Source organism: Fukomys damarensis, unplaced genomic scaffold (assembly GCF_012274545.1).
Source record: "Fukomys damarensis isolate Sample0158 unplaced genomic scaffold, DMR_v1.0_HiC HiC_scaffold_37, whole genome shotgun sequence".
NCBI lineage: Eukaryota > Metazoa > Chordata > Mammalia > Rodentia > Bathyergidae > Fukomys > Fukomys damarensis.
In genome coordinates, this window is record NW_022900949.1 from 61,805,415 (window position 1) to 61,830,384 (window position 24,970).

General features: G+C 40.7%; 1 protein-coding gene across 1 annotated transcript in view; it reads left to right on the forward strand.

Moving 5' to 3' along the window:
• The window catches only part of LOC104871115 (ventricular zone-expressed PH domain-containing protein homolog 1), a 127,810-nt gene that overhangs the window by 72,584 nt on the left and 30,256 nt on the right, over positions 1–24,970 (forward strand). The window contains 1 exon segment of the mRNA XM_033759574.1: positions 6,189–6,398. Within this exon segment, the coding sequence (XP_033615465.1) occupies positions 6,189–6,398 (210 nt within the window).

Here is a 24,970-nt window from a genome sequence, read left to right on the forward strand (position 1 = left end):
AGGAGGAGGAGGAGGACAAGAGAGGGAGTGCAGCTGCTGGCAGTGTGAGAGCTGAATGCGGACCCTGAGTGAAGAGCCTGGGGCTTAGGAGACATCTGCACTGATGGGACTGACTCCACCCACGCCAGAGTCCTAACTGGTGGGAGTCGGGAAATCATAAGGGAAGAGCGATCCCTTCCCGTTACATTGGCCTCCTTCAGCTCTTCCTGCCACTCTCCTAGAACCTGCGCTGACCCAGGCGTGGAGATACAGTGTGCTGGGTTCATCTCCTCTCGTCTGTTCCTTACACAGTGGGCGGGGAGAAGGATGGGAGGAAACTGGAGAGACTACAGTAACTGTCCACAATCCGAAATGAGGGCAAAGCTTTCAACTCCAGTCTAATTCATTTCATTTCAGGTGAATTAAGAAGCAGGGAGATATCTGACCGTGTGAAATTGGAATTAAAGTGGAGCTTTTGTTTGAGCGTAAAAAGTCGGCTGACTCTGTGAACCTGAGGGCAAACCGAGTGTGCCGTCCAGTGAGGGCACTGCACAGAGATGCAATCCTTTGTATTTTCTTTCTTTTTAATTTCACTGTTTATCATCATCATCATCATCACCAGTGGTGGTGGTGGTAGTGGTGGTGGTGACACTGGGAATTGAACCTAGGCCTTTCACACAATGAGATATATGCCCAGCCTCTCCCTCCTTTTTTTAAGACAAGGTCTCTTTGACTCACTGAGTCACCCAGGCTGGGCTCAAACTTGTGATCCTGCTGCCTTGGCTTCCAAGAGTGCTAGGATTATAGACGTGTGCCACAGACCCAGCTCTATATTTTCTGGAAAGCCGAGCTCACTACTCACCCTCCGTGATCAGTAGTACGTGACTTCTAGGACTGGAGAATCACCAGTTGGCCCTCTAAGAAAAACGTTCTCCACAGAAAGCTGACTAGTCCATCAAGCTGTGAAGACGGCATAGCCTCAATATGCGTGTACCTCAGTATGTGGGGCTCCATCCTTCCTCGCTGCCCTCTGGACATCCTTATTTTCAGGAAACAGTTCTTTCCAGATGGAGAGAGGCAATGCCTGGCCGGTGACTCATGGTCGGTACCTCCAGGGAACCTTTGGGACCCATTATAGGAAAAGGCTGGGTGGTCAGTTTCCCCAGTGGCCCTTTATGAGAATCGAGTCTGCATTTTCTTGGCTGCTGCGAGCCGGGCCATAGTCTAGCCAACCGAAGGAACAGAATTTAGTGACACGTACGAGCACATCTGTTATTATCCCCACGACACGGGCTTCTGGCCATAGCACACGGAGCCGAGTGACAGAAAGGGGCAAGTGCAGCCCTCTTGACTAGTGGTCAGGCCAGGAGGAGCCGCGTTGGTGATGGGTCCCTAAAGGAGAGAGCTGTTTCCCAGGATTTTCCCTCAGCTGTGCGGAGCATTCCTGTTCACATACCTAATTCTGCAGCATCTACTAGAGCATCACCCAGCTGACGACGCTCAGAGGTCGCTTTTGCCATTTATTTAAAGGAACTAGTCAGTATGGAGCACTAGGAAGCTGAAGCGATAGAATATATGGACTGTTCTGAAAGAGTCGTTACAGCAGAAGCGTGATTTTCAAGAGGTATCGTATTTTTCAGTGCAGAGGGACTACGTAGTGAATGAACAGAGCAGTTTTGTAAATATTTAAATATTAATAAACTCTTACCGCTAGCCCAATTAAAGGACAAAGTGGCCTGAGGACTAATTTAAGAGGCACACACAAGGACGCGTTCTACCAGTTTTACTGTGAATAGGAATTGAAATGTCATTTTGTACAAAATTAAATTATGGCACAATTTTCAGGCTACTCATACTCAAGGTTCTCATGGCCTTCGCAGATGTACCCACAAAATTTCGATTCAGTGAAAATGCGCTACGCTTGTCACGAGCCTGCTACGGGAGCCCAGGAAGGGAAAGCAGTGACTGTCCAGAAGGGGCTGGAGACCTCAAGGCCGGGCCTGTGCTGGCTCCTTGTTTCAGGGGCTCCGGTCGGGTCCTCCTCTATTCCATCACCTACGGAACACAGCCCAAGGGATGGGGGGCCTCAGAATGTTCCTAGGTACAGCAAGCAGGCTTTCCAGGACAACCCTGGCTCCTGGACTTTCTCCCGAGGACAAGCCGTGACAACGACGTGACTGCCTATCCCTCAGCGGTGGTCGTGATGAATTCAAGTGCAGGACAGAGATAGAAATAGGAAGAGAAGGGTAGGACCAACTGTGGGGGCTGAAGCTCATCTCCCTGTTCCTTATATAGAGGCCCCAGATTCTCAATTCCAATCAAGCACCCCAGATTGTTACAGAGCTGCATTTTTCAGGTAAGGGAGTAGAGTGATCTGCATAGTTGCTGAATATTTGGGAGTGGAGAATGAGAGACCCCATATGAACTCCAGTCCCAGGTCCTATGTGTGCTAGGGTGGGCCAGAGGGAAGGTCAAATACGAAAATGTGAGATCTGTCTCTTTGTTCTCTGTGGGTGCTCAGTGCCGTGCTCTTCGCCGTGGGGGAAAGGCACTAGATAGGCCCAGAAGTGAAGATCTTGCAAAAGCATGGTAGTGGGATTCTGGCCTTAAGATATGAGAAATCTTTGAAAATTTCTAAAAGAGACTTAATTTGATCAAATTTAGATTTTAGGATATGAGTCTGGTGGCAGAAAGTAGGCTGAACAAGCCGGGTGTGGTGGCGCACGCCTGTAATCCCAGCACTTGGGAGGCTGAGGCAGGAGGATCTCTGTGAGTTCGAGACCAGCCTGGGCTACATAGTGAGTTCCAGGGAAGTCTCAACAACAAAAACAAAACAAAGAAAGAAGGCTGAACAGAAGTGAGAGAGATTTGGAATTTGGAGCTCCTTCAGTGCCCCAGGGTGGGGTGCGTGGCCATGCTGACTTGCTGTCTACTAACCGTCTAGGCTGTCTCAGTGACTGCTCTGCTTTCAGTAAAGAGGGTTTTCTCTGAGACATGAAGAACATGCCCTTTGAGAGAGCACTGAAGACACCAGCCTAGGGAAATGCCGTGTGTGTGTGGAAAATAAAATTCTTTATAATCTAAGCATGATCGATCTCACGCCCAAACAAAGCACCTCTTTCCTTTCATGTGTGTGATGAGTTTCAAGAACTATCTGTCATTTCTATTGCCATCATCATAGACTCTGGGATATTATGAATTCACAACGAAACAGTTAGCTTTTGTTTAACTTATATAGTTGCCATTACTTTGTTTATAGTATTCGAGGTTTCTCTTCTCTTTGTATGGATTTGGCTCTGCCTAAGCCTAAGTTTGTTCTGTGCCTCCCTCCTCACTTCCTCCTCCACCGCCTCCTTTTTCCTTTGTTCCTTTTGCTTCCCCGCCTCCTCCTCCTCCTCCTGCTTCTTCCAGTCTCTCATTCTTCTCCTCTTCTCCTCGGTCCTTTTTTCCCTCCTTCCCTCCTTATTCCGTTCCTCCTTATCTCTCTCCTCCTTTCTTGTCCTTTGCATTTTTTTAATGGGGCAAACATACTTTGGTGAAGTTTGGGGTGTGCGGCTAGACTTTAAAATTAGAAATGAAACTGGCACATCTAGAAGCGTATGTCATGGAGATCTTGGCGTCCCAGGAATAGGGGAAGGGTGAGGGCTGGAAGGTGGAATTGTATAGAAGGGCACAGGAAATGTGTGAGCATTTTCCACTTGTAAAAACGTCAGGATATGTGTGCTGCTCTGACCCCGAACATCTGGCTGACACCTCTGCCGTGTGTGCCAGGCACTTCCTACAGCTTCTCCCGAAGGACACACAGCCAGTCCTGGTTGCACAGGCAGCATGTGTAGAACCGTTCACTCATAGGTGCCATTTCTTAGAAACTAGCCCTGTACTGTCCTGGATGTGAGCATAAAGTCCAAATCTATACAGTATGTAGGAGAATTTTAGTAACCTAAAATTATCTTTTTATGTCCATGCTGGTGATGTTGTGTACTACACACAGCAGCGTATGTGTTTAAACATTTTGTGCAACCATTCAACCCCTCGGGGGCAGTGAGGATATTTTGTTCAACTGCTACTCTACAAAATTATTTAGATTTGCCTTCCTTCTTTTCCTCAAATATTTAGTAACTCAAAGAAAAATTTATTAACTCACCTAAGGCAGGCTGTGTGCTGGGTGTTGAGTGCCCAGTGTTTGCAAAGTAGCCACGTTGTGAAGCTTTCAATCTAGTCTGAGCGATACACAGCTAGATCTGCAGTAAGAGGGAATCTTGAGATGGGCCTGCTCAGAGTGGTGGGGGGTAAAACAGAAGCTTCATCCGGGACCCTCGACTGAGAGGCAGGGAAAAGCAGCTGGGGAAGTCTTTCTGAGGAAATAGCAGTTAATCTGAGGCTCCAAGGATGAGTAGAAGTCAGTTCTCCAAAATAAAGGCAGCAAGAATTCTGAGCAGAGCAAATCACGTGAGTAAAATTCCAGACGCAAGAGAAAATTCAGCAAGTCGAGAAATTTTTCCTAAAAATTCGGCAGAATTGATGTATGATATGCGATGGGTCAGGATGGGTCAGGAGGGTGGAGGGGTGAGTGAGAGATTGAGAACAGAAGTCAGGTCAGAAAAGGCAGGTTAAGATTCTATCTAGAAAGTCAGGTCAAGTAAGTGACGAGGTTCACAAAGGAAAGGGAGACCACTGTGGCCACAGAGGGAGAAGAAATGAGGTGAGCAAGACTGAAAGCCGGGAGACATTCTGAGAGGCTGCAAGGATCCCTCAAATGCAAGATGATGGGATCGGTGACCTCTGCTGACGTGTCCAGCCTAAAGTAGGGCTCTGGGCAATCTTACACAAAGCCCCATATTTTCTCTGTGTGGTTATTTGTTAGAACGTATAATTACGCATTTCTAGTGGGATTGTTTCCTTATTCCATAAAGGCAAGAATCCTGTCAGGCTTGTTAGCAGCCGTATCCCAATCACCTAGAACAGTGCCCAGTAAATAAGAAGGACCCACTGAATATTTGTGAGCAGATGAAGGTGCAGATGGATCGAAATGGGGGAGTGGACAGAGTGTGAGACACTAGGCAGGTGGCATCAACAGGACGTGGGGACTGCTGATAAGAGAGAAACTAGTCAATGATTCTCAGGCCTGGGGATTTAGCTCAGTGGTTCTGCTGCCTGCTTCACAAGCACAAGGACCTGAGTTTGATCCCCGGTGCAAAAAAAAAAAAAAAAAAAAAGAATGATTCTCAGATCCTACCTTGAGCAGCAAGGTGAATAATGGTGTCATTCATGGAGAAAGGTGAGACTTGGAGTGACAGGAAGAGGAGGAAGCAGGTTTTTGCTAGGAGGCTGTGCATGAGATTCAGGTTTATTTCTGGAAGCTGCATTTAGAGTCTACCTTACTAAAATAGTAACAAATCAAAAAACCAAACCGACAGCAACTAAAAGAAATAAGCATAGCAGAAATACAAATGGAAAAATTATTTTTATTTTCATTATTCCATTTTCCACAGGTTTTCCTTTCTAATTCTTCTATTTTAGCAGACAAACCAATTTATTAACTTGTCATTGAGCCTCATTTCTGTGTATTAGCATAGTGACTTTATGCCACCAACAAATCACATTTTCTAATATGAATTCATTCATCCTGTGTTCATAAAAACATTAAGAATCAATAAAGAAATGTTAGGGCTGTGGGAATGTGGTAGAGGTCATCTTGATTTAATGATTTTTTTTTTACATTCTTGTGATCAAAATGGAAATGTGAAAACGTAGATCTTTCAAGCTTTCCTATTTTTATTACTAAGCACTTCTAAACAGTACTTGCCCACTTTGAAGGCTTTGAGTAAAGTTAAGAAGGATCTCTTATTTATATTGTATATCAAATTGCAGCTCCCATCACGGTTAGAGGAAATGTAGCATTCCCAACGAGAGCATGACATACCAAAATGTTACTTATGAAGAGAGCAAATAAACATTTTGTAAATGGCACTCTTTAGCAATAGGACAAGAATTAAACAAAAAAATACATGAAAGACCTGAAGATGTTACTGCAAATTTTAGGTACCAAAGTCTGGAGGTTTGCTTATGTTCCACTGGGGATAATGATCCCAGAATGCACTGAGTTCAGATTTCATATTTAAAATGTTTGCTTTTCAAATTGATTCTGATTTAATTACTTTTCCTCCTTGTTTCTTCTTCTGCCTCCCTCCTCTCCTCTCTCTTTGCAGGTGGTTCAGAAATGCATTCCTTTTCTACTCAGGAATTTGAAGAGTTCAAGCCATCATGACATCGTCCTAAACATCCTTACAGAGATAGCTGGCTACGAACCAGTGGCTCTGAGCAGTTTTCTTCCAACGCTGGAAGAGACTGGTAAGAGATTCCCGTGTCTCATTGGACAAACGGCAAGGGTCTATGGAGCTGCTGGGCACGTGGATGAAGTAAGTTCAGCTGCTTTGTCTTTGTGGCCCTTATGTCCCAGTTTTTCCTGGGACTTCTGAGAGTTCCCATTTCTCTTTCAAATTTTTGGGTAGACAGTGAACCCCTAGATCAAAAAGGGTTATGTGGACAGTTCAGAAAGTAAGGATTCCATTGTGGGTTACCTGAAGAAACAGGAGAGTTTAAAGGGGAGAGAAAACACTACGACAGCTTCAAGACTACTTTAAAATAGTAACTGCCCTTAAAAGAGCTTTGATTCCTTTCTGTTTGCAGCTCTGTTTGTCCCAGGAAACCATCTCTAGGCAGGAAGTTGGTTCTCAGAGGTTGGTTCTCAGAGGCTACCCGTCAAGAGACCCCGGTGCCTGCTTCACAAGCACAAGGACCTGAGTTTGATCCCCGGTACAAAAAAAGAGAGAGAGAGAGAGAGACCCCATAGCTATCATGTCAATAAGTGCCTGGACTCAGTACAGTGTGTTTTTGAGCCCTCTGGGTGATGTTATGTGGGAGAGTGAAATAATGTCTGTGGGTGTTTAAAAGTTCTAGCCTAAATATTTGCATAATGGGATCTTTCAGCAGCAACAACTGGATGCCATCAGAGTTCACAGTGCTTAAGAAACTTTCTAGAAATTCAGGTCCCAAAGAGTATGGATGGGGACATCCATCTATACAAAACGTGTGTCTTTCTGATGATTTAGGGTTTTTGTCTTTTTAAAAATAGAAGCAAATAAGTAATGTCGATTGTTAGAAGCTTTTCATTTAATCTATTTATATATTAAATATAAATTATCTAACTATTAAAAGGAATTTCATAATTCATCAAGTTCAACCCCTTGATTCTGTCCAAGATAAAAAAGAAACAGAAAGATTATGTGACTTATCTAGATTTAGACTGGGCTAATTAATGACTCCGTTGGAGTTAGATCTGTGGTATCCTTGACATTAGTTTTCCTATTTTGTATTAAAGATGGATCTTTCTGCTGAGAGTTGTAGAAAGCCCTGTCAGTGCTAGTCTTCTTTCTAGCAGAGGGCACTTTTATCTCTTGGTAGAAGGTGGGAGAACTGAGCTCCCAAGCAGCTCATATACATCATTGTGAGGATAGCTCTTGAAAGGAGATCTCTGATATGGACATGCTGCATGGCATAATTCCTTTCTTTTCACAGCTGTGGGAATGCCTTGCACCTGCCACAGTCAGACTTCTGGTAGTGCTTTCCCCTGCCCATCACTTTCGGTGCCAGGAGAGCCTGCTGCTATAGCATTGCTAGGCTAGCCTCAGCTAACAGCTGTTTGACTGAATCTGCTGACTTTCAGATCTTTGAAAAGACCAAAAAATTTAGTCTCTGAGGTATAAGGCCCTGGAGCTCAATGGTGGTTTTTTGTTTTTGTTTGTTTGGGTCACAAACACATTCATGATTTATTAATGTATAGTAAGGCACATTGGTGGGTGGTCAAACTTTCCACAAAAAATGAAATTTATAAAAAACCCAAAACACTACCTGCATACAACTGTGTCACTGTGGGTTGGTCTGAACTAAGGCTAACAAAAGAGGTTCTTCTGGTGGCAATGTCACAGGAGAAGAACAAGTAGATCCAAATGAACTGAGGAATATAGTTGTCCCTCAGTACCCCCAGGGATTGATTCCAGGACACCCCACCACCACCACAGGATACAAAAATGTTCAAGTCCCTTATGTAAAACAGCATAGCATTCGCATAAACCCCCACACATACTCATTCCTGTGTACTTAAAGCAAATACTACGCAAGTTGTTATATTGCATTTTTTGGAAATAATGACCCCAAAAGTCTGTGCATGTGCCTAAATATTGATCCTAGTTGGTTAAATATATGGGCACAGAACCCAGAAATATAGAGAGTTGATTGGAATTAATTTCATAATTGTTTGTTTGGTTTCTTTTTCCCAAAACAAGATTTTCTAATGGTTTTGATTCCTCCTGTGTACACATGCACACACCCGCATACACACAGAGACAGACAGACAGACTTAGAGAGAGAGGGAAAGAGAACAATTGTAGATCAAATAATTATCAGAGGTACTGTATTTGAATATAGTAATTAGGAATTACATGTGAAACTTTTATTTTTTATTTTTATTGAGTTTATTGGTACATTCTAGGTATACAGTACAGTTACATTCATTACTGGGATCTTGTACCTTTAATGACAGGTGAAACTTTTAAATAGCAGAGGTTGAGCCCCTCTACAATAGCTACAAAGTCAAACTCTCCAGGAAAGGGAGCCAGGAACCTGGATTTATGGAAACACCTGCCAGTATCATTCTGATACAGTTATTGGTAGATCAGCATTTGGGAACCTCTGACATAGAACATTTAAAATGTTTTTACTCTTATATTAGAATCACATCTTGCCCATAACTCACCCTGCCCTCCTCATATATCCATTGCTGATCAATTTAGTAATTTTCTAGACAACTGCGGAGCAGTGCAAATTGGGTTTAGCCAAGAGTAACACCAAAATCCAAAACAACAGTGATACCTTTCAGACCTGATACCTAGACAGTGGTCTACAGCTCCATGTTTCAAAAACCCAGGCTCCTACCTTGTTGCTGTAACATTCTTTAGCACATTCAAAGGACAGCACCTTCTTCTCATGGTCCAAGATGATTCCCATCTCCACCCATCAAGTTAGAATCTCAGCCAGCAGAAAGGGCAAGGGATAGAAAAACTCTTCCAGACAAAAATCAATTTTGCTTACAAAATTAAAAAAAATTCAAAGCTAAATGTGACCACATCTAGCTGCAAGAGAGGCTGAAACACAGTCTGCATTCAAGCGGCCAAATTCCCAGGCAACCAAGAGAGAACGATGGAAGAAGAAATGACGAAGGACAAGCAACAGTCTCTGTGCAGCTGGTCAAATCATTTTAGTTCTCTAGATCTGATACCCCCCTCTCTTAAAATAGTGGCTTTACACTTGTCTACCTCTCTTCCAACTCAGATATTCTTTTATTCCATTATTCTATATCATTTAGAATCATTCTAATAAATTATTTATAAATGTTCATGAGCCTCCTTTGCTTAAAAATAATGCTCCTTATTTATTTGTAATGCCTCAGATCTTACCATTCAAGCATTCTTCTTTTAGCTTTAAGCATTTTTTTTTTTTTTTGTAGTGCTGGGAATTAAACACAGAGCCAATCCAACTTCAAGATCTTGATCCAAGTTTTAAAATTTACAATCTGGGACTGATTGGAACTTACTTTTAGATCTTCCCTTTGCTTTCTGTCTTCCTAAAAACTCAGGGTTTGGTCATTAAGAAGAGGGCAGTCTCCTGAAAGTATCTAATCATCAGCGGAGAGATAGCCATGAGAGTAGAACTAGCCTGGAAATATGCAAGCTGTGAATTAGTTTATGCCTCACCATCTGAGCTGCATGAAGCCAAATACAAGAACTGCAGGCCTGCTACTGGTAACCAGAAAGGGGTGTGATTGTCTTTCAAATCAGGACCAAGCTGGGTGAACAAATGCTTTCAACAGTTTGGCAACAGCATCATAATTTCTCCAGTTGTTTTAATCAGCTGAGGAAAGTTGTATATATTTAAAAATAAATAAAAACCTTCAAATCCTACCTTTTCTGTCCCCCAAATTAACTCAGAGATCTTTTTGTCTGAATTTAAAAGAAAGCTATGTTTCATAGCTGTGCAGTGCTCTATGGGAGGCCAAGTAACATCTAAGTATATGCTTGCTTCTAAATTACATCTATTGGATGGATAAGTCAATTCAAAGGTATAAAGAGCAGAGGAACATGCTTTGGGAGCAACTGATGAGTTATTGCCAGTAAAGGACACATCAGTTCTCCATTCTCCAGGATTTACCCTACTCCCAAGGGATGCACAGTTGAAGCAAAGTATAAATAAGAAATAGTACTTTGTTAAGTTCCCCTAACCACAGGAAAAAAACAAAAAAACAAAAACGTGATTTTCTTTTGTCTTGCTCAAATGAACAGATTGCAATGGGTGCCTCTCGGACAACAGCAGAAATTACTTCTTAGAAGTTCCTATGGATCTCTCCCAAACATACCTCCAGACAACCTCCCTCTCTGGTTTCTACTCTGCCCTAGCTCGCCTACCCCATGCTCCTATGCTCTGTCTCCTCGGGATTATACTTCCCTCTCTAAACACAGCGGCATTGTGATCTTCACAACCTGTTTCTCTCTGGATAACCCTCACCTGCTCCTTCTATTTAGCTTTTTCTGACCCAGCTCAGATGCTCCCTCTTGCAGACTGAGTCACCACTGGTCTATACCCCCTCCACACTCAAGCTGCCCCATAAATGTTGTATTCGTGGTGCCATGTTTTGATTCACAGGCCCATGTGTGTTTCTCCTCCGTGAGTCTCTGAGAAAAGAAATCCTGTTGTATCCAATGGAATTCCCCTGTGGCCATGAATGATTACTCCAGAGAACTGTTAATTAAAAATGTGAAGGTTGAATTCTCACTTGACACTGTCATCTGATCAAGTCCTTGTCTAATTCTGTGAATGTAATTATAACTGAATCAAAGCCTCAGTCAGTACCTTCCTTATATACAGGTGCAAACATTGTGTGCCAATCAAAAAATAAAGTTGATGAATTAAAAAAGAGATAGAGAGAAATAAAATTCTAGTATGAAGAGGATATTATACTCCAGAGCCTGCACAATTTATTCCTTTTACAGGTAAAAGATGATACAGTAGGATCCTGGCTCCTTGGTAAGTGACCTAAGTGAAAGATGATTCTGAATGGATCATGAAAAGTTTCCATGAAAGATGCCTGGGTAGACAATAAGCTGGCCTGAAATATAGCCCCAAAGAGGAACAGTAGCCACTACAGACTAAGCAGTGATTGTGACGTAGAACACATTTATCAGGCCAGTCATAACCTGAAGGTCCGCTGTATGTGTGAGCAGGCTGAAAGCTCAATCTCACAACCGGAAAGTAAGGAAGACAGTAACTACGTAATGGGCCTGCTTTGTCTCCACTTCTATAGGGACAGTGCCTGAATGGGTGAACATATGATGGACAAGTTACAGTGACAACAGAGAAAATTAGAATGAACGTCAGACAGCTTCACGTAATCTTAAATGTGGAAGGCAAAACTGGCGACCATTGTTCTTTTTGAGGAAGTAACTACTGTATGTAGTTTTTCTTCTCAGGGAGTAATGTGTTTTATATTGATATTTATATTGTGGACCATCATTTCCTAGGAGAAATAAGTAATAAAAATGATAAAACCACATTTTGTGAAATTTTACACTTTCATATAGGCTTTGTATCCTTGGGGCACTGACGGTACACTGCTTTCCTTAAAAGGCAGGTAGTCCCCACCCATAGAAATAGCTCAAATAAGTTTACAGCAATTTTTATTTTTAAGTTCTCTTTACTAAATCTGAAGTGGTTCAAATTAAAACCAAGGGAGGATGACATTTCTTGCCATAAGGACTTAAACAGGATATTTGTTCCAATTTTAGAGGGTTTTATTCGTTTCATTAGTTTGTCTCCGCATCAGACTCTCTCAACCACGAAAGGGGTGACAGCCCACTGGTGAGGCCATTGTCATCATTAGTTTCCCTTCCTAATTTGGGTCAACCTGGAAAAGATCCCTTTAGGAACGGCTGTGATATGTTGGAAAGACCAATCTGAATTCGTACGTTCTGTCCATGAACATGTTTCAGATAAATGAATGAAAACCAGTTTAGTGTCGTGGTCACATCCTCTTTAGGATTCGATCTCATTAGAGGCAGACACCAGCATGAAGCATGTGCCCCGTCGCCATGTTTTGAGCCCTGGGCCAGACATACAAGGCAGCAGACGTAGATGGTAGAAACAGGGATGTGGTGCTGCAAAGTGCCTCACAGGTGATCTCACCGCACCTGGAAGGATGCTACGACCACCTGTTTTTCCTTCACTGGAGACCACTGGCTTGCACCTGTGAAGATCAAATGGCATGCTCCGGAGCGCAGCACGGCCATCATGGGCGTTACATCCTGTGCCTTCTGCCTTGTTTTACTAACTGCTAGAATATGCTGGCCAAGCACCAGGGTGTGTTTATTACATCCTCTCTGGGCTCAGATTCATGGCCACTTTTCAAGTAAAGAAATGACACACATCTTGCCCAGGTCACATTTCTGTGACATCCGGCAGGCCTACAAAAACACTTTCAGGAGGAAAAGGAAAAGAATGACAAAGCTAACTGAGAACCACATTATAGTCCTCATCCTGACTGTTGAAAAACATCCTGCTAAGTGCAAGCTGGACTGATGATTTACACCTTTAACTTGCAAATCAAGACTAAAGAATCTGGCTGCCAAGAGAAAGAACCTGTGACTTTGGAACTACAATTTCCCCCAAGGATGGTGAATTTAATTACTACTTTGGTAGGCTCAAGGACTTTGGGGATCCATTTTTTTAAGATATGGTTGTTTCCAACTGACTTTTAATACCACAACGTTGTCATGAATTAGAGAAAAGTTCTCTAAAATAAAAAGAACTCTATTATTTTATATTATAAAGAGATTTCATGTTAATTTAATAATATGAACGCTAAATCTCTAACAAATGAAGTGTTAAAGCAAATCAATTTCAAGTGAACACAAATATGCTTTCATAGAAGAGTTCTGATGATATTCCTTCTCTCCCTTCCCTCGATGATATCGCTACTGATTGTTTCTCAGTACGAAACCCAGTGCGGAATGATAGACACACAGAGAGGACAAAGACATGGTCTCTGCCCTAAAGGAGCTCACAGGAACCGGAGAAAAGGAGGGCATACAAATAGACAGCTGGAATTTAATTTGGTACTTGCTATTTCTCAATTTTGAGATGGATCCAAGATAGAAGAAACTGACCCTATATACTTCAGAGTGCCCAAGAAACTCAAGAACCTGTGAAAGCACAGAGTCCCCACAAACAGTTGCAAATGTAGAGTAGTAAGTTATGGTTACAAAAATTACATGTCAAAACAATTTTCAGCAATATTTGTGTAATTATCAACTATACTTTGGTCCAGCTGACCCCGTCCACAGAGGGCCTTAATTCTCTTGAGAGCCAGCACAGCTTGGCAAATCTGACCATCACTGCTCTAAAAGGTGTCCGGCTGATCATCTTCCCCTCAGAACAGAACCTCCCAAAACAGCCTGCTCCCTGTATACCTGACTGTTCTCTTTTCAGAGGGGACCATCTGACTTTCTTACACCAGTGTCTGTGAGGGAGGCAGGCACATGTCTCCCCCAAGGAAAGCAGAAATCAACACCTTGGTGGGTGCCCTTCTACCCACGAATTAATCCAGCAAGTACAGCTGGGCATTGGCAGCAGATAGCTTGCAGAGCGTGAAATAATTTCTCATTTCAGTTTAAATCCTACTGCTCTTTTGAGACTATAGCGGCAGTCCTGAATTCAGCAAAAGCCAGCTATTTCCTAGTGTCAGCGTCTGCATTTCCTCATGGCTCTTCCCAATATTACAACCCATTCTGCTAACAGATAGGAGCTGGTGTGTTAATACTCCAGCTCCCTTACCCTTAAATAAGATAAACTTTTCCCAGAATTTCCCAGGGTACTTTCTGAGCTACCTCCCTTCTATTTCTCACTCTTTTACTTCCCAACTGGTTTCCTGAAGCACCCAAATAAATGCTTCTCACATCATTTCAGGATCTCTTTATTGAGTGCCTAATGCAAGACAAAGGCATTTCAGCAACCTCCCAGGCCCCTGTGATCAGCCCTGCCCTGAACATTTGAGAGTGTACATCTGTAACACGGAGATTAGCATCTGCTTGTGTTCTGGTTGCATTTGGTTTTCATTTGCTTAGTGTGTGAATACACACAGTTATTTTTCGTCATAAGTATTCTGAAGGAAGGAAGAATATCTTACACCTTGATGTGTGTCCAGTTTCACCATCCAAGTAATGGGCTCGTAGCAGATGGCCCACAGATACTTGCCAAATGCTACATAGAGACTGGGATCGGACTGAACCTCAGTGTCTTGTGTTAATAGATGGCGTCGGATGGCACGGCAGGTTGTGTTTCCGGAGAGCCAGGGTAACTATAGACGTTGGGTTCCAGTCATCAGTTATAACTGCTGGTTTTCAGGATCTGTCAGTCTGCTTCCTGTGTGTTGGCCAAGTATGGTCTTCAGCATTGGGAGTCACCCATGAACTTGAATCAGAATCTACAACTTAACAAGCTCTTCTGTGTAAGAAGTGCTGCTTCTAACAGTCCAGGCCCCACAGGATTTATCTCCTGCAGCACACCCCTGAGGGCCTGGACATGTCCACATATATATGCATATTCAAGCATGATACACATATGTTTATAGATACATGCAGCTGTGCTCCTACAACTTTCTTTGAAAGACCCATTTGTTTCAATGTAAGTAATCAATAACTTTTAACACGATCATCTTTGGCATTGTTAGAATAAATAGAAAACCAGGGAACATCAAATATTTATAATAGAGTTTGGGAACATTTATCACACACTTGCTTGTGTGCAAGTCACATTATGAAGTGCAAAGCTAAATAAGATTCTACTCCTGTGCTGCTGTGTTTGTTAGAAATGATTCTTCACTAACCAAAAATTGTGATGCACTGACACTTTCTATGTAATGTTTTTAGAATTCCTTACTGCATCCCCACACCTATACAGAGAAGACAGATAACCCTAATTCATTCTTTCACAGAATTTCAGAAAGGATACTTTCCTATTGCTGAGTTTTTATTTTGATTTTTTTAAAAGTTACTTGATTTATTATAATTCAAGCAAGTCTGGGGATTTAGCTCAGTGGTTTCACTGCCTGCCTTGCAAGCCCAGGGACCCAAGTTCAATCCCTGGTACCAAAGCAAAAACAAGAAACAACAAAAATATATATATATAATTCAAGCAAGATCAGGAAGGTTTCCCAATACTCTCTGCAGAATTTGACTCCAAGAAGGTATCAAAATGATAGTTTCATTTCAATTATACTGTAAAAGAAATACAAAGAGAACACTTGAAAGTAGATGAAGTTTACAACCTGCCCTTTCATTCTAGTGTGCTCATGCTTAGATTATGCATACTCTAATTTCTTAAAAGGTTTGTTTATTCTTGCCTAGAGGCTGCCAAACTCCAAGCGGTCGTACAAATGGAACCAATGACAAATGTGCTAGACTTCTTTTACTGGGATTGACCTTGTAAACAGCTCATAACTGCTAAACTGTACAATATGACTTCTATGTTGGATTCCGAAGTCCCCTGGACCTTCTCCTTAACCTAAAGAGGTTAAGGCTCTATTCATAGCAATCCTGCTGACCTTATAATTTGGCCCATGCATTCTTAACTGTTTCTCTGGCTTTGTCTCCTCCAGACCTAAGGGCTATGCAGCTACCAAGATGACAAAGCCTAGCACCTAGGGAAGGCCTCTTTAGACAGACCCTCTGTAGAGTAACTCTAACTGCTGATCACAGCTATGACCCTCTTCAGCGGGAAGTAGCCAGAGCTGTCTTCGCCCTTTCCCCCTCACAGCACTTAGGGGTACTTCTTCAGAGGGGGGAATGTTGCAGAGAGGTAAGTTAATTACATATCGGGTAGGCAGTTAGACAGGGCCACCCTCAAGGAGCCAACACAGCAAGGAGCCCACACAGTGGACAATCAAGACACTTTCACTGAAGGCCCAAACTGTAAAAGGAGAGAAACTACTACACCCTTGTGCTCCCCCTGGGGATAAACAGCAGTCACTGATATTCTGAATAGGCATCAATCACCTGGGTGGGGACCAAGGTCTTAGCCCAGCCTTTCCAGGAAACATCCCTGACCCCCACCCTTACTGAAAATGCTTGCACACTTGCTATGTGACTTGCTCCCCCATTTGATCCCCATTTAACCAATATTACCTGGGTGACTGTACTTGTGATCTTATTGGTTGGCCATGGCTTGGCCCCACCTCATGCCCACCTTGTCATTTTCCATTGGGTCTTACAGTTTTGTCCCACTTGTACCCACCTTGCCACACGGCTTTACTGTATAAAACATCTTTGAGAAGCGGGGTGAGCGGGTAACCCACTTTCTGGTTCCCCTTCTGTCTCTCTCACACGGAAGCTTTCATTCCCTCACTAAATTTTTCCTACTCAACCTCAAAAAAAAGGAGATGAAGTTTGTTGAAAAGCCATGACAGTAGTGTTTTGGGTTGGTATCTGCATTTCAGCTTTCTTCAGGATTTATCAGGAAATTTAAGCCTGAATTTATTTTGTAGCAAGTTGGGAACTTGCAGTTAGTTGGAAACAAAAGCTCTTATAAGAAAAGACATGACTGACAGTTGGTTAACCCGCAATGAATTATCACACTGAAATGTTTACCTGTTATACACATCGTATTGACGGGAATGTCTCGGCATTATAAATATGTAAATAAAGTGTAAGAAATTACACTGAAGGGCCAGGGATTTAGCTCAGTGGCACTGTGCCTGCCTTGCAAGCACAAGATCCTGAGTTCAATCCTAAAAAAAAAAAAAAAAAAAAAAAAAAACTTATTTAAATTTAATCAAAGTAAGATTAATGGAAATATCATTGCTCCCAGAACTACGGGTGACTAGATGGAAGTGTTCCCAACCTTTAGTGCTGTTTAGGTCCCACAGAGTTCAAATAGCTAGTGATTTACTGAGAAAAGTAGACAAACTTTGTTAACTGTCTGACATCATTGAAATCCTAATTTAACAAGCTCGGCTGGTTTTAGAAATCCCTGGATTAGACTAAGCTGCTTCTGTCCAGATTCGCTCTGGCTCTTCTTGCCACTGCATTTTGTTCAGAGGCCCAACGCCCCTTGGAATATTGACGGAATTCTCCCGTGCTGGCCACCCCTAGGTCATTCAGACTTTCCTTTCTTTACCCCACACGCCCCTGAGCCCAGCCTCTCTGTGATAGCTACACATTTCTGTCACACCTTTTGGTTACCACCACAGTCTGATTTGTGCTGCTGTAACAGACTATCACATACCAGCTAATTTATAAGAAACAGAAATTATTCCCTCACATTTCTGGAAAGTCCATTATCAAGAGACGCACAGATGGTGAGGACCTTCTTGCTACATCCTGCCACAGTAGGAAGGATAAAGAGAGGGTGAAACAAAGACAAATGGGGTCCAGACTCGTTCTCTCATGAAGAGCCCATGGTGGCGATAAGTCCTGAACCCACTGAGGAGGCTGGAGCCCTCCTGACCTGATCACTTCACAAGGTCCCGTGTCGTAATACGGTGACAGAGGCGATTCCACTTCAGCATGGGTTTCAAACCATAGCACACCAGCTCCTCCATGACTAGTAAATACAAACTATACTGAAGGAGATGAGGGTGATAAGAAAAACAGTGAAAATTACAAGTATTTCCTGAAATATTTTACCTCCCTCCATTTCAGAAAATGAGAATAAGGGCAAAGGTAAGATACACCAAATTCAATATCCCACACAGTAGATATGAGGATAGTAGGTTCAGTGGGGGTACTCTTCTCTTGTACTGAGAAACAGCAACATTAGATATTGTGCCCACTCAAGATCTCAACACAGCCAGGCATGGTGGCGCACGCCTGTAATCCCAGCACTCGGGAGGCTGAGGCAGGAGGATCACTGTGAGTTCGAGACCAGTCTGGGCTACACAGTGAGTTCCAGGTCAGTCTCAACTACATAGTGAGACCCTGTCTCAAAAAAACAAAACAAAACAAACAAACAAAAAAAACCCTCAACACAGCCCTTATTTAACATTCCTAAACTATGTTACTTTAATTCTGCTACTTACATAAAGGTGAGCTCACACTTGGTGGGAGTTTGGAAGGCAATCATTGCTTTGAGGAAAGCATGTTCGAACCTCTTTCTTTGAAGAGCACCCTAAGTACCTTCACAGCTCCTTCACATTAGCTGCACTTTGCTTGTTTTCATTTATTCAATCATTCCCTGCTTTTTCCAGAAAGCAGTCAAGGCAGTTCACAATAAAAACAGAGTTGCGGGCCAACTTGGGCAGCTTAACAAGACTGTGTCTCAAAATAAAATTATAAAAAAAAAATTGGTGGGGAGGAGGCTGTGAGAGGCCCTGGGTTCAATTCCTAGTACTGAAAAGAAGGAAGAAGGAAGCAAGGGAGGCAGGAAACTGTATTGCTGTGACATCAGAAAAAAAGAAAAATTAACCCAGGACAAAATTCAGGAGCTGACAAAGCGACAGTTCCAGAAGAATGGTAGGCAAGATGCCAAGTTTACAGTTTACGAAATGCACTTTACCATTTCATCCTTACTTGAAGGAATGAAATGACACTTAAATCACCCTAACTCACTCTGGGATTTTACATCTCCACGACCATAAATAAACCATCCTGGTTATTTCTTTTGAAAATAAGTAGGCACAAATATCTCTCGTGCACCTAATTAGGTAATAAGTAGATTATGTCATATAACGAGCAAATTATGGAAGGTTCAATTGTAGCTGATACATAGTTCAACTGAGTCGGCTCCTAATCATATTATTTCTTGTTCTAATGAGTAAAAGTATATTCTTTCTTTTTTTTCCTGGCCAAAGTTTCAAATATTACCATATCCCCCGCAACACACACACACTTTCCTTTCTTTCTTTCTTTCCTTTTCTTTTTGGACCTATAGCAAGTACCTTTCCCCCAAAGTGGTTTTCAGGATTAGGCCAGAAGCCTGTGGTTACTTCTTTTTCACTCAGTGACTACACCACATTTTCTAAGTGAGTTCTCTAGAAATGTCAAGGCTAAAGTTCCCAATAGTCTTTCCAAAAGTTTGCTTAATTGAAGCAAATGAAACAGTGGAACCATTCTTTGGGATAACCAATGAGAGGCAATTTACATGAGAGCACTGTGTACAATGGGAGAAGAAATTCTGGCTCAGTATAAATTATTCCGGGTCCCTTGAACCCACACAAAAGACTTACCTTTAACAGGCTATGTTCCCAAGCCTTCATTTTTTAGAGAGTAAATCTGAATTTTAGAACCTCTACATCTTGCGTGAGTCCACAAAGCAGCAATAGGTTCAAAGCTGAATTTAGATAGACTTCTGCAAGCTTTAAGATCCGTAAGTATGTGAGGGTCAGGGCAATGAAAAGATGCTGGAAAATAGGTTCTTGGAACAAATAGAGAAATTGAGATACTTTAAAAAGCTAAAGATGGCTACAATTAATGCTATTTTGGAAAAAAATTATTTTAAATTGGAAAAAAATTATTTAACGGTAGACCATGACCAGATTTGTACCCTTTAAAACACTGACCAAAATAAAGACATAATTTATGTGGTTACTTTATTGCTTCAAATACAATGAGAATAAAATTAGACCACTTTTCAAATTCTGTTTTCTTTTTAAATTCTAAATCAACTAAATTCAAACATCTTTTTAAGGAAGACATAATAAGTTTCACACTTAAATAATCTTAAGCCATAATTGTTTTATAAATGCAAAAATTATATCTCATTCATTTTTTGCTGCAAGGTTGGGGTTACATTAGCATTCTGTGCCAAACTCATACAGATGAACAGAGTCCAATTCACCCTGTTTTGGCCATGTTACAAAGTGTGAGATTCATGCAAACAAAGAATACATCTGCTTTTATCAGCTGTTTCTTAACTTGTATTATTGGGATTTATTTTTAAAAGTTGTTTTGCTCAGACAGCATTCTTTGCTGCTCATGATTCATTACTCTCTAAAGCACCCACAGAAACTGTGTTCCTGAAGTCATGCAAATTGAGTAAAAAATTATAAGGGGTGGAAATGTCTTTATTTTACATTTTATAATATCATTTAGGATATGGAAATATGTTTAAATTCTAATGTAACTCTTATCTGTCTATAAATAGAAAAATATATTTACTTACCCTAAGACCATATATAGAGCAATTGAGGCAAGACCCAAAGAAGTAAAAGGTTGTAACTTTTTGGGATGCTATCTAAAAACTAAGCTTATAGTTAGAGAATTCTTTACTTAAAAGAGATATTAGCAAGGTTTTGTTCATGTATTCTCCAGGAAGGTTTTTTTTGTTGTGTTTTGTGCCGGGGATCGAACTCAGGTCATTGCACTTGCTAGGCAGGCAGTGGAACCACTGAGCTAAATCCCTGGCCCTTGTTCATTTATTCTCTACTTTGTTAAAAATAAAAAAGGATCACAGGCAGTGCTATTTCAAAATTCTGTTAAAAAATTATCTCAGCCTTTGAAATGATAAGCTAAAATTTGATGTCTACTTTCTTCACAAACACTGCAATATTTTTATACTAAGATTTTAAAAGTAGAAGAGCATATCCTTGTCTGAATAGCATAATTTTAAAAGTTATTAAATGTGTAATTATCGTGGAATTTATACTAAGTAGCTTGACTGTCACTCTAATAACAGCAATTTATTGAAAAATTGAAATTCTATAATAGATTATATTTACTTCAGAAACAGGAAAAGATCGAAGAAGACTAGGGAATAGTTGCAAAGAGGAAAATATCCAAAGATCTATAGTGAATGTACCAAAATTGAGTTCAGGTCACTAAGTAAAGTTTTCTTAGTGTGGTGATTTGATCATGTGATGTTTTTCAAACGGGAAATTGGCTTTTTTGGTAAAATGTCGAGCATACCTCACTTCTAGGAAAACATTTTTGCAGGTTACCAAAACACTGGCCCACCGTTGTTTATACTGAGTATTTTTGGGGTTTGGGGCATTTCTAGAACTCCAAGCCATTATCAATTCAGAAAACAAGTTAACTGGAAAAATTAAGGATCACACAACCTCTGAGACAGCTTGTTTTTCTAGTAATTTAAATATTCTAATAATTCAAGTATTGTGGCATTCACAGTTAGGGTTTTGACATTTACAGAGTGACAGTTAACATTTGTTAGCATTTTCATTGCCAGGTATTGTTCAGAATGCTTTATATTTTTAAAATTTTGTTGGTACTTTTTTTTTCTTTTTTCTTTTCCTTTCTTTGGTACCGGGGATTGAACTCAGGACCTTGCGCTTATAAGGCAGGCGGGGGAACCACTGAGCTAAATCCCCCGCCCTTTGTTGGTACATTTTAAGTATACAATATAATGACTTTCATCAATGGAAATTTGCACCTTTACATAATCAGTCTTGGTTCTTATTTTGTCCCCATTCCCCTGCCCTCCCTTCAACCCCTCCACCCTCCCTATGTACAAAGACTGTATTTCTGCTTTTCGTTTTCTCATATTAATTCCATTCCCTATTCTTCTTTCCCCAATCTCTCCCACTTCCCCTTCCCCTTTGAACCTTTTCTTCCTATTTCAAAATATCTATTATGCCTTTTGACCCTTATTTACATTTGCAGTTTCTCACACCAGAGAAACTATTTTGTATTTACACAATCTGTCCTATGTATTTCACTTAAGAGTATCACCTCCATGTGCATCCATTTAGCTATAAATGTCTCTAATTTCTCATTCTTTTGGGCTGAGTAGTCCTCCATTTGCTTTACATTTTTAACTCATTGAATCTTCACACCCACTCTATGATGTAAATACTGTTATTAACACCATTTTGTAAATTGAACCATGCAGAAGTAAATAGTGTGTCCAAGGTTCATGCCTGGCTAGCCACTGTGCAGATTCAAACTCAAGGATTTTCTTTTCTTTTTTTTTTTTTTTTCCTCTCTCTCATTGAGTTTATTGGTACATGTTAGATATGCAGTACAGTTACATTCATCATTGGGATCTTGTGCCTTTACATGACAGGTCTTGGTTCTCATTTTTTCCCCTTATCCCTGTCCTCCCCTCACCCCCTCCTCCCTTCCCTATTTACAGATAGTTTATTTCCATTTTTTTAATTTTATCATGTTTCAAACTCAAGGAGTTTCTAAGCCCGCCCTCTGACGCTACCATACTACAGTTGTAAGACTGTCCATTAGGACTACCACCATTCCATACTCTGGGGGTAGAATTTTCCAGGTTAATAGTTATTCAAAGTGGATCTCTCACACGTGTTGACAATTTGAACAGTCAACATTCTCTTCCTTGTTAGCTCCTTTCTTGCTAGTTCTACTTTGCATGCAGTAAAGAAAGCCTCTCCACACCCAGACACCCAGTTACATCTCATTTTTGAGGGAAGATGTTAGGCGATAGGTCCATTTTTGCTCTTGTTGGAGGCTGTTAGAGAGAGTGCTGTGAATGTCTACCATGGACTGGTTCAGAGAGGCCTGAGCACAGTTGGAACGGACGGTGAAACAGTGCACTGTTCAGATAGACCAGGTGAACCCAGAAGAAAAGTAGCAGTAGCAGGTCTTTGATAGGTTGGTCTCAGTTATGGATATGGGTTTTCTAAAGAAAGCGATTCTTTTTTTTGACAAGAAGTAGATTTGTAATGACTATTTTATGTGTCAACCTAATTGGGACAAGCAGTGATAAAGAAAGTGATTCTAAACCCAACAGTCCGTGTGAATATTTGAAATGTTATTTTTAAAGTTAATATCTAAATTCTGAATAAATAATGGGATAGGAAGTACCAAAAACCTTCTAGTATAATAGATCAATTACCGGTATATACCTTTGGTACGTAGAAATCTACCTCTTCTAGAGTGATTCCCACTGGTTTAATAAGGCATTTAAAACCTAATATTGGTACATGCCTGTAATCCCAGTATTCTGGGAGGGTGAGGCAGGAAGATCCCAAGTTCCAGCTCAGCCTGAGCTACCTTAGTAACAACAAAATTAAAAATTAAAAAAATTATAATTATTTGAAAAATAACAAAATTTAAAAATTGTTTTAAATGGCTAGGAGGATTATATCAAATTAAAGATTTCTACACAACAAGGAAAATAATTAACAGAGTGAAGAAACAGACTACAGAATGGGAAAATAATTTTTGCCAGCTACTCTTTGAACAAAGGACTAATATCCAGGATATATAAATAACTAAAAAAAATCAGATCCCACCCTTTAAAATAAATGACCCAATCAAAAATTAAAATGAATAGACACCTAAAAGAAATACAAAGGGTCACTAAGTACAAGAAAGTGTTCAGCATCTTTGACCACTAGAAAAATGCAAATCTAAACAGCACTAAGATTCTATCTTACTCCATCAGTGGCTCAAAAACAGCAAATATTGGTGAGGTTGAGGGGTTCACCTGCATTTTTGGTGGTAATGTAAACTGATACAACCATTGTGGAAATCAGAATGTAGATTTCTCAAAAAACTAAAAATGGAAATTCCACTTGATCCAGGTGTATCTTTTCTGGGTGTCTTCTCTCAAAGAGTTGAAGACATCATGTTACAGTGATACATGAATACCCATGTTTATAGCAGCAGAACTCATAGTAATAACTAAATCTTGGAAGTGTCCTACAGGCACATCAACAGATGAATGAATAAAGAAAACGTGTTCGTGTGTATATATACACACACACACACACACACACATATTCACCCATAAAGAAAGATAACTGAGTTATTTGTAGAAAAAAATGGTTGGATCTTGATACCATAATGCTAAGTGAAATAAATCAGACACAAAAGGCTAAATATTGCAGAAAGTTAAAATTTTTTTCTTATATGAAAAACCCAGAAATAAAAATAAAGAGCAAAACAAAAGCACGATGGTAGAAAACAAGGAGGTAGACTTTGTAGAGATGGGATGGGGATTTGGGGAAGTAGGGAGAGTTAGAGTGACGGGGGAATAAAAATGATCAAAATGTGGTATGTACATGTACTAATTCACAAAATGATTGTAATTATTATGTATCAAAAACTTTGGTAAGAATAAAATAATTAAAGAGAGCTGGGCATGTAGCCCAATGTGAAGGCCCTAGGTTCAATCCCCAGTATATCAAAAGAAGCTTAAATAAAATATAATATTGGTATCACTACCAAGGAGATATGCGGAGGAAGTGAGGTGAGACAGGCTTCACAGATGCCTTCAATGTTGATGATATTATTATGTATCAAAAACTTTGGTAAGAATAAAATAATTAAAGAGAGCTGGGCATGTAGCCCAATGTGAAGGCCCTAGGTTCAATCCCCAGTATATCAAAAGAAGCTTAAATAAAATATAATATTGGTATCACTACCAAGGAGATATGCGGAGGAAGTGAGGTGAGACAGGCTTCACAGATGCTTTCAATGTTGATGATTTATTTCACTATTTACACACACACATACACACTCTCTCTCTCTCTCTCTCTCTCTCTCTCGCATGCATAGCATATATTCTCCAGTGTTAAAAAAATCATTGAATAGTTAATGTATTTACTATAAGCCACAAAAATAATAATTTTTATAGTAAAACACAGACTTCATCAAGACTTATTTTTGATTCGTTAAGTCTGTTATCAGATCATATTGAAATAATTCAACTGGTTGAATTTAATAATGAGGACATTTATTTTGTTATTCAAAAGAGGCTTGGAAGACATGGTATCTGCTCCACCATAATAAGGTCTGTTACCCACGTAACTCTCGTCACGTTATTGTCCCTGTGGACATGGGTATCTTCATCTAGAATAACCTTCTTTGCAAGCTTGTAGGGATTAGGTGAAGAAACACATGTCAAGCCCCTGGCACATAATGGATGATTAGCAAAAGGAAGCTATGTTATAACCAGGCCCACA